Source organism: Chelon labrosus (assembly GCF_963514085.1).
Source record: "Chelon labrosus genome assembly, chromosome: 19".
Taxonomy (NCBI): domain Eukaryota; kingdom Metazoa; phylum Chordata; class Actinopteri; order Mugiliformes; family Mugilidae; genus Chelon; species Chelon labrosus.
Genome location: NC_140352.1, coordinates 876,358 through 887,394, shown reverse-complemented (window position 1 = coordinate 887,394; position 11,037 = coordinate 876,358). Strand labels below are relative to the sequence as shown.

At 38.7% G+C, this 11,037-nt stretch overlaps 1 protein-coding gene across 1 annotated transcript; it reads right to left on the bottom strand.

Moving 5' to 3' along the window:
• Positions 1-2,085: 2,085 nt before the first annotated feature.
• Positions 2,086-9,394, bottom strand: LOC311504588 (stonustoxin subunit alpha-like). Its single transcript, XM_084567776.1, has 4 exons — positions 8,760-9,394; positions 8,476-8,572; positions 6,097-7,569; positions 2,086-5,954 (listed from the first exon to the last, which is right to left on the bottom strand). Exons 2-4 carry the CDS (start codon positions 8,561-8,563, stop codon positions 5,410-5,412), a joined length of 2,106 nt encoding a protein of 701 aa, XP_084423902.1. The 5' UTR covers positions 8,564-8,572; positions 8,760-9,394; the 3' UTR covers positions 2,086-5,409.
• Positions 9,395-11,037: the final 1,643 nt, after the last annotated feature.

Sequence of the window (11,037 nt, the reverse complement as noted above, 5' to 3'; positions counted from 1 at the left end):
CTCAGATCAGCCCTGGTGAGTAGGTGGTCTTTAATGTGACCCAGGACTCATTGTGTGTTCACACTACCAAAGGAAGGAGGTCACATGTGTCCCAGACCACCTCCACATGTGGCCTGACACCAGATCAGTGTTCACACCTGGACTTGGGATCAGATTGCCCAGGATAGATGTTAAATGAAAAGGTTATGTTAAAAATATCATTTATGTTGTTCCTTTTTTTGAAGCAACTTCACAAGAGTTCATACTTTATACATTATGTCAAATAAAATCATAGTGAAAAGTTGTCGTTAAGATGTGATACAGCAGGTATATATGGTCATTTACCCCAGTCCAAACTGTAATGTATTTCATTATGGTATCTTAGCCTACTTTAATGAAACTAATTATTTAAAATATTTAAATATCATGTTAATATAGGGATGAATCTTTTCCATATTAGTGGATTTATATATTTATGTGTTTTTACTTTTTCACCTAATATTGCAGAGGTTCATTTGGTAATTAATGTCTTTTGTTGTCCAATTATTTGATTATCATGACCTTTATTATATATATTTACCAATTCAAGAAAGAAATTCAGAGACACAGACATTAGTTTTTCAGTCCATCTTTGTCTGAACAAGGAAGAGAAACTTTTTATTTTTAATCTTGGAATAAAAGACAAAAATGAAAAGGTCATAAAAGGTTCCTGTTTGGGGATAAATAAAATGAACCCAAGAGAAATTAGAAAACTTTTCTCTTCTAATGGATGATCAATGGATGATGTTCTTTGAGGCCTTTTATTATTATCAGATCCATCAATGATGTGCAGATGCTCTACTGAACTTTATATAATTTATAATTAAACTTTCATTTTGACCTTTTGCATTGTTATAATTTAGGTGAGTTCTGTCATATTTATTATAGATTATACATTCATTTCAAAATCTTTACTGTTGAAAGTTTCTTATTGTCCCTGATGCAGCACCCGCCTCATCTAGCTGTTAATAAATGTAGTGTAAATATGGTTTGGGTGTTATGGACCAATGGGTGGGACATTGGGTTGGTTTAATGCTGTTGTTCAGGGAAGATGTGAAGTAAAATTTATAAAAATACTTGTGTTACTTTATCTGCTTCTATCTGCTGTTCTATTTCTCCCTCTCCTCTCTTCCCTTCTGCCGTTGTCTGTCTTTATCTGGCCGGCCTCAAGCAAATCTACTAAAAGCTTCCAGCTCACTGATGTTCTTTTGGGTTCTGACCCATCAAATAATTATTGTCTTGATCAATTAAGTCTCAGACGTAATAATATAATGTGAATTCAATAATTCTATCTGAGTTCACATGTCAGACTGTTAATGTCACAAACAATTGCATATAAGAAAAGAGGAGATTTAGCCTTTATTCGTGAAGTGTCTTAACTAATGTCGGAACACAATGGAAATTCTCCAGAAAATAACCTTAAAGCTGCATTTAGCTTTGTTAAGATATAAGGATTTTTGAAACTGAATAATGTCTTGTGACCTAAAAGTTTGTAGAAAGATTAAAAGAGTACTGCACTTACCCGTAACCCGGGGTCATTGAGAGGTTTGTTTAATAACACCTTAGACCAGAGTGAGACTTAAACTTAAGACTGCAACCAACCTATTAATGTTAACTTGGGTTGATGCTCACTAGGGTGGTGAGCCAGGTGTGTTCATAAAAGTAACTTGTTTGCTCATTAGAATATAATAGCACTATTAGTATAGTTACAAACTCTTTTTATATTAATAGAATGTTTCTGTCCCTGTAATTTTAAACTGTGGTGACATTCCTGTTCTGGATGTGTTTTACATTAACTCTTAAAATGTGAGACAAAGCAGCCTTCAGCAAATACTGTGAATGGTGGAAAACCTGGGGTTGAAAATGAAAATGTAACTTAGGTCCTATGAATTCACCCTCTTGGCAATTTACAGTAGATTTTGTTTGTTTTGTTTATTTTTATATACTGTTTGTTTGATTATCACTGATAATGACTTTTTAATCTTTTTATTATCGGGTTGTTTTCATTTTTACTATATTCGTTAATTTCTGTTGATTGAGGCTTTCCTATATGAAAATAAACATGAATCATGTCTTATGAATTAACTTGAAATCGGTCCTCCATACACTGTATGCTGAAAATTTAAATGATCACAAAGACTTAAGTTGTTTTGTCTTGTTTCTTTCCCACAAACACAAAGATAGTGGATTTGTTAATGTGCTGATTGGTTTCTCAATTGACTGATGAATCCCCTTCTCTATAACATATCAGAGAGGAGCCCTGCGATTGACTGGCGACCTGTCCAGGGTGTACAGCGCCTCTCACCCGTTGACAGCTGGGTGGCCCCCAGAGACCCTTCACAGGACCAGCGGTCACAGAAGATTTGTTTAATGAATGAATGGATGAATATCAGAAAGGTGACGTCTTTGTAGTGTATGAGAAAAAAAAGGGATCAAACTTCAAATTTTAGAAGCTGCACATTTTCTTTAAAAAGATAGGAAGCCGCCCTCTGCTGATCAAAGAGTGAAACTACAACAAAGATAGTTGTAGTTTCAAACTTTGGTCAAAATAAATGATACAGTCTTTTTTTTCTAGTGAATTGGGCTACATTTAATATCTGATAACTTAAGTCAGTCTTTATATTACACGTGAATGTTTTTAGAATGTTCTCTGAAAATGTATATTTCTCATTTGTTTGAGAAAGAAATATGTTGCCCTGGGATTGGGACTGAACAGCTGTGTAGCCTTAAGAAAACCACTAATCAGTGGGGCTAACTGGAAAAAAAGGCTTCAGTTTGCTAGGGAGCATAAAGATTGGACTCTGGAGCAATGGAAGAAGGTCATGTGGCCTGATGAGTTCAGAGTTACCCTGTTCCAGAGTGATGGGGGCATCAGGGTAAGAGGAGAGGCAGATGAAGTGATGCACCCATCATGCCTAGTGTCTACTGTACAAGCCTGTGGGGGCAGTGCTATGATCTGGGGTTGCTCTCTTTGCTGTTGGAGTGGACTGGTATCACTGGAGGGGCTATAACTACTCCCTGAAGTCCATCAGCATGATGATCCGTCCTGTGAAGTAAATCTCCAGGACAAACATACAGCAGAATATTTCTCTTTAATGATTTATTTCTTTCCTCTGTCTCATTAATTAATCATATCATCTCATGTATAGTAGGTCTAATACAGGTGGATTTTAAAAGCAATTCACTTGTGTTAGAGCAAACAACATCTCTATCTGAAATGAACATGTTCCTCCACTAGATGTCTCTGCCGTCTGGATCCATCTGAATCATTATCTGCTGCAATAAATGAGAAGCAAAGCAAAACCCTGGTGTGATCTGATGTTATCACTTTATCTGCTGTCTCTCTCTGACTGTGAATCCAGTGTTTTATACACATTTTAGTTTTTAGAGGAGCCTGTTTGACGTCACTGTTAGAGACTAAAAATAAAGTTGTGTGATTGTGTGGATGAAGGTATATAGATAATAGTCAAATAAGATCACCATAAGATGACCACAGTACTCACTGCCTTTAGTTGATGGATACTATGGTAAAAAAGATCTTTATAAGACTGCTCTGCCCTGTTAGTGACTTCTAACTGAACTTAAGAAAACAACCTATTCCACACAAATTTATTCTTTAAAAACAGTCTTGATGAGTTTTCAGTGTATCTCTGAAACTGTGAAACTATTATTGACATTTGTTTTAGTAATTTTATACTCCTGACAGGACTTTACAATAAACAGGAAACAGTACACAATGTTCAACTCAGGATTCATCTTTATTGATTTTATCCAACAGTGTTACAGAAGTTTTTCAGCTTTACAGACATCAGCAATATTCTGAACTGGTTAACGTCCATGTGTTGAAACCCAGACTAATGCACTGGATTCTGGGTCAGTGAAGTATATTCAGTTGTTGACTCAAAATGTCCTAAGACGTTACCTGGAGAGCTTTCCTGAGTGGCACATTTATTTATTTAAATGAAGAATAATTATTATCATAATTAATTATCACAATGAGTACAATTAGATAGAATCAGGCTTCAACCCTTCTACATGACCGCTCTAACTTATTTCAGCTATAGACAGCATCAATGCCCCAAACTGTCCAAAAGTACTAAATGAAAATAACCTGTAGATTCAAACCTTTACATTTCTAAAAGAACAAAGTAATAACACTTATTATTTTATTATCATCAACTAGTTAGTTTGGTTAATATTTAAGCTTTGTCACCTTAATAGCTGTCATTGTGAATCCCAAATAAAAACAACTACATTTACTTAATTAAAGAAGAGATACTTGAGTTACTTGTGTTCTAAAATAATAACAAGAACATTCAAAACCTTCACCACATTTCTCACACGTCATTAAAAAAAATTAACTGATTACATGTTACCTAACTACCTTTTTAGTTCCCTAATATTCACCTCAACTGATAGTAATGTTGACTGAGGATTAGTGATTATATATGAAGCATTAGAGTCATTTTGGGAATCCCCTTTAGACTCCTTCACAACTAAACTATGTAAAATACAACAACATGCTCTGAAACATAATGTGATTATACGGTATATTCTCTCAAAGTCTGTTATAGTGACATAATGTTCTGTTGCTTTGAAAAAGACAAACAAAAACCACAATCAAAAAACAATGAATATTTACACCAGTGAGTCTAAACTAGATGACCATTCACTGATGGAGCAAACTGATATTCTGTCAGGGTCCGGATGTATCAGACAACAAGTCAACAGATGGTTGGTGCAGTCACTGTGGTGGATGTGGGATCAATGTTCAGGTATGAAGAACTGAACCATGGACCAGGACCAGATGGTTCTGTCAGGATGACTTGATTGGAACCTCTTGAGACTTGAGGGATGGTCCCAGTCAGCAGTGGTGCGTGATGACTGATAGTACTGATCAGGAACCAGACACAAGGTGTTGGGACCCAAAGCTCATCGAGGGTAACAAAGGCTACGACGTGAGATCTAGACCAACTGAGACTCTACTGCACCACAGGTCAGAAGATTTGTTTGGAAACATGAGTGTCTAAACCAGACCCTGGAGTCAAGAAAGGATGTCACCTGGTCCAAAGAGTCATGTGGACAGCAGGATAAGCCATGACACCTAGATGCAGTTTGGGAAGAAGGTGGTGGCTTAAAGGATCTGCTGCTGAAGTATTTCTTCCAGATACGACACCTTTGGTGGTCTGGTAGAGTCCAGATCCAGTATCAGTAGAGACATGAGGCATAAAGTTTAGACTAACTGTTATTAGTAGTTAGGGTTAGGGTTAGCGCCACAAAACCTTTAAACATGGATTAGGTTGATATGCAAATATAAACTTAGAGTGAAATAATGAATTTGTTTTTAGTTAACTTTGTTTGTGGTTAGGTTACAGGTGTTTTCTACTGTTCTTACTCAGCTGGACACAGGGCAGCACAGTTGGGAATGCAGTTAGCGTAGAACCCTGGGTAAAGAGGCTCAGTGAATGTGGCCTTGAAGGAGTAGATGATACTCAGTGTGTTAGAGGTGACTTTGTAAAAGCACAAACGACCAGCAGGCCAGTCTAGAAACACTCCAATCCGTTGGCTTCCAGATTGGAACGTCTTTTCATCGTTCCATTTCTCACCACTATGGAATGCACAATACCCTCTTAAAATATTCACACCAACATACCAAGATAGGTTATTATATCCAAACTTAGTTTCTGAACCATTTCCTTTCCTACCGATTTCTTTGTATGCGACACCTACACCAGCATCAGTACCCTCATTCAAATGTACCTCCCAGTAATGGCAATCATTGAGCCCTTCTCTACACAAAACCTGGGGCACCGTATCAAACCTTTCTGGGTGATCAGGATATGTCAGCTTGTTTTCACATGTCGCCTTCTTGTTGTTCTCAGACAAAGTGAAGCAGTTGTTTGCTGTGTTTGGGTCGAGGGTGAGATCACAGTAGTCTGATGGAGAGAACAAGACAACAATCTGTTACCAGTTATCACCATTCACTCTGGTTGACCACAACAGTCTCATGAAATCATTTTAATTCTTAAAATAAGTTCTTAAATATAAATATAAAGAAACTGACAAAAAGATACTTACACCACATTAGATCCCGTCTGTCTGTTACAGCTGTGGGATCAGGAATATCTGGCTTTGAAAAATCGTCCGTGATCAGGACGCCATCCTTGTAATGGTACATGGTCGCTCCTTGGAACTTCTCTTTGGGTTCAGCTGCAACTAGGAAACGAAATCTGCTGCTGCTACTCAGGCCTTTGACAATTTTAGAGAATTCTGTGGCTTTCTGTCTCATCTTGGTGAACACTTCATGTGAGAAGAACCACTTGTCTCGTGTAGGCGGAGTGACCGTTTTGGATTTGTGACTACGAACGTAGTTGGCCATCTGGTCCATGAAGGGGTCATCAGTTTCCAGAGAGGTGAAAACAAAGCAGAGAGCATGCTCTACACCTGGAGCCAGAATCTCTCGGTCAAAATCAGACTCGTTTGGGGCGATCTTTGTTCCCTTCATAATTTCTACACAGGAATTGACAACATTGATTTCTCTCTCTGCATTGTCCAGCCACTTGTCCAGGTTCTCCTGGCTGAACGGTGACTTCTCCTGGTTGTCAAAGAGTTCTTCCAGAGAGCTACCATCTTCTGTACCTGCACGGATGGAAGGAAACTTCTTCTCCATGGCCTGTTTGAGTGTTTTTGTATAATCTTCACAGAGATCTTTGAATTTGCTCAGTTTTTTGTGGATGGGCGGAAACTGCTTGACCACTTCCTCATCCAGAGCATCATTGCATCTCATTTCTATTTCCCTGATGCTTTCTAGAGCATTCTCAGCTTTCCTCAGTAATGCAACGCTAATCTCTCCTTCACACTCAGGAGCTTCTGGCTCCAGACTCTTCAGCGGCGTCAGCCAGACTTTGACAGGAACCGTTTTTTCTTCCTTTTGGACAAGTAGCTGTGGAAGTTGCTTGTAGGTTTCCACTGCCTCTTCAAATGTCGCAGGGTTGCTTTTTAGAATAAAGTCGCCGTAGAATTTGCAGGAGAATTTCTCTGTCAATTTCTTTTCTTCATCAGTCAGCTGGACTTTAGCTTTTGCCTCAAAATCAACTGATGGGATCTTCTTTATGACAACTTCCATGCTGCCCTGGATGTCCTGAACACTGCTGTTGTCCAACTTCTCGCTGTCAAACACAAAGAAAGCATTTGCCCCATAAAGGATGCCGGTGACAACGTGAGTTGCAGAGCACTTCTTGGTCACATCTTTTATTTGCATGTTTTTGGCTTCAAGATGAGACATTGCCAGTCGTTCAAATGAAGTTGTAGCCTTGTACTGAAGTGTCACTCTGCTCTGTTTCTTGAATTTCTTGTTGTCATTCAGATAACTGGCAGATCCTCCAACTTCAATCTGGCCACACAGGAAACTGGCCTTCAGAGAGGCTTGAACATCCAGCAGAGACGACTTGGAGTCAATGGAGTCTGATGTCGTAACATCATATGTACTGCTGTTGTGAGGCTGTGTAGTCCTGTTCTTCTCAATAGTTACTTTATCCCACAGTGTGAAATCTGTGGAAAGCAGAAAAAAGGAGGGTCTATAGAAGTCTTTTTTGTCAAACAGCTGACGAGAGTAACATCAGAATAAATACAGCACAGATAAGGCAGAACTATACAGCATTGTCTATTTGCAGCAAGTACAAAAACTAGGGGATGTCATTTTCTTTAAAGGAAGGACAAGACAAAATCCACAGCCAAGGATCGTGAACCAAGGATGAAGACAGGACAAGACAAGTAAAGACAAGACCTAAGGCAAAGAACCAAGGAGCAAGACAAGAAAACACATTATCAGTCACTAAGTGGAAATAGTTGTGAAGCCAGGACAAGACAAAATATAAAAAAAATTATATTACAGATGGTTGTCTGTCGTCTGTAATATAAATTAAATTTATTAAGTTATTTAAACATCTATTCTGGCGCTAAGAGAATACAATTCATTCATTCATCTTCTGTCACCGCTTCTTCCTGTTAAGGGTCATGGGGTCTGCTGGAGCCTATCCCAGCTGTCCTTGGTCTAGAGGGGGGGTCCACCCTGGACAGGTCTCCAGTCTATCACAGGGCTAACACAGAGAGACACTCACACCTACGGCCAATTTAGAATCACCAATGAACCTAACCAGCATGTCTTTGGACGGTGGGAGGAAACTGGAGAACCTGGAGAGAACCCACGCAGATACAGGGAGAACATGCAAACTACACACAGAAAGGCGATCCATGGATTCGAACCCGGGACCTTCTCACTGTGAGGCATCAGTGCTAACCACCTCACCACTGTGCCGCCCGAGAATAAAATCTTTCCAAGTAAATAAAAACAAGAAAAGTCCAATACTCCATCTAAACTGCAGCCACTTTCATTTCTACAGGAATTCAGTGTCTCTGTTTGCACATCTGGATCTGCCACAACATGTCACATCTTACCTGTGAACAGTTTGTCTTTCTGGGCATCGTACAGCATCCCTAAGGCGAAAGGTCGACCCAGAGCTGCCACGTTCTCGTTTGAATCCATGTCTCCAACCTGAGTTAAGTAGATATCAAGTCTCAACTGTCAGAGGTAGAGATCATTTATCCTGTCTCACACTGATGAAAACAAACAAAGACTGAACTGTTTGGTTTAAGAAATGTTTAGAGTTTAAATTGTTGAAAAACTTAAAATAAAGACAAATTGAAATGAATTCCTAACTCTCCATCCAGTTTTTCATTACCTGGTGACGGTGTGTAGTTCAGCTGAGTTGATTGAAAGGCTTCTTGACGAACTAGTGGAGCTTCCAACCTACAGATTTACTTTATATAAAGAGAGACTCCTCCCTCTGAAACATCTGGAACAGATTCAGTTGTTTCATACCTCAGTTGTGATTTCATTTGGCCCACCTTAGTAAAACCACGGGCTTATACAACCTTAGTAAAACCACGGGCTTATACAATAACCCTGTTGTTAAACTGTACTGTCTTCTAGTTCCCACTAGTTGACTTTATCGCTATTCTGATTGATATCCTTATGTGCTAATTTGGGTATATCAGGCTATTTAGAATCCGACCCAGTCGGCCTGGATTAGAACCTAGAACCTTATGGCTATGAGGCATTAGTGCTAACCACCACACCACTGTGCTGCCCCCTACACAGATTTATCCAGCTTAAAAACTTGAGATCTCACTCTTCACCCGTTACCAGAGGAGTGGTGCTGCTCAAATAACCTGATCCTGGACTCAAAGAAAACTAAAATAACTTATTGTAGACTTCAGGAAGTGCAGGAAGTACAATCTGAGACCTGTCATCTGCCCCCTGGTGGATTTATCCAGACTCTGCAGTCTTTTGGCAGTTGTTTCCAAAATGGCCGCCTTCAGGGACATTTAAGTTTTTTTCAGGTTCCTAATGTTGAAAAAGTTAGATTAAGAATATAATTTATGTTACTACTGATATATCAATATGAATATTGACTTTATTGAAGAAACCTATAATTAATTCATACTTTATACATTATGCTCGAGTAAAATCATGTTGAAAGCAGGCATATGTGGTCATTTACCACTTTACCACTTACTCAGTCATTACTTAATTTCATAATTATACCCACTGCAATGACAACTGATTATTTTATTGTTTTGTCAGATTATTTATATGGAGAGTTTTAGATATTTATGTGTGATTTTATTTGATAATTGTTGTATTTTTTAGTCCCCAGGTTTCGTCAACGCCATTAAATCATAACCTATAGAATATACGTTAAGCAATTCACAAGGCAAAACAAAAAGGGCATAAAAAGGATCCTGACTGAGAAAAAGTAAAACCAACAGAAATGTTTTAAATGTTCCGAGAGAGGCAGGGCTACACCCTGGACAGGTCGCCAGTCTATCGCAGGGCTAAGACAGAGAGACAGACAACCATTTCTCTCGCTCTCTCTCTCCCTATATGTGTGTGTGTGTGTGTGTGTGTGTGTGTGTGTGTGTATTTACTGTACATATATACACATATAGAAAAACCTATACGTGTATATACTGTATGTACGGCAGAGAAACCTAAAAACTAAAAGTTCTGCAGCTACTAAACAGGAGTTTCTCAATAAGCTAATAATCTTGCTCAGGCTTGTAAAGAGTGGAATGTGGTACTGCTTTGTTGATGCTTGTTCTGATCTCTGCAGCTTATTCTGTTTTTTTTTTTTTTTTCAGTTTTTCTGTTTTTCACTAATACATTATTAAGATTCATATCTCAGATAGAGATCAGACTTTAATCAAGCCATGTTGGATTTAAATGCAGGACCACTGTTGATTCCAGCAAAAATTATATTAACGTGGAACTGATCTAAGAAAAGAGGTCTGTTTTTTATTTGGATTTAGCTGCAGAAAGTTCATGATTTATGAATATTTAAATCAAGAATAAATGCAACACATCCTTGTGTCACAATAGACCCTTTAACCTCTTCAGCCCTGGGGTGAGAGGCTGGGAGGTGAACCTCTCCTAAAAACATAAAATAAATCCAGAATATCTCCACAACTATCAGGTCCATGTTCCTGACCCTGGTCTCTATGGACCCTGGTCTCTATGGACCCTGGTCTCTATGGACACTGGTCGCTATGGATGTTAGTCTCTGTGACCCTGGTCTCTATGGACCCTGGTAGAAAACTCTGGTGTCAGTGCAGCTGAAGTGATTAAAGAGACACACAGTGTCTCTTCATGTCTTTTCTGTTCATTTCCACTGTATCTCCTTTTCCACTTCATTAATAACAGAAACCAGCCCTCTGCTTAGAATGTCTTTAGTGAATGCTCAGGTTTCCAGAATTCAACCCAAAACACTCTGCTACTCCCTGTATGTGCAGCATCTCTGAAATTATTCGTTTACTCTAGTTCAGTTAAATCCTGCACAGCTGAACATTTCTAAACAGCAGAAAGTGAGAATGATTTGATTTCATGTCAAAACCTGCAGGAGCCATTTGTCCTAAGGAGCAACTTTATAAACATTATTCAGTCTTGCGAGGACATGCAAA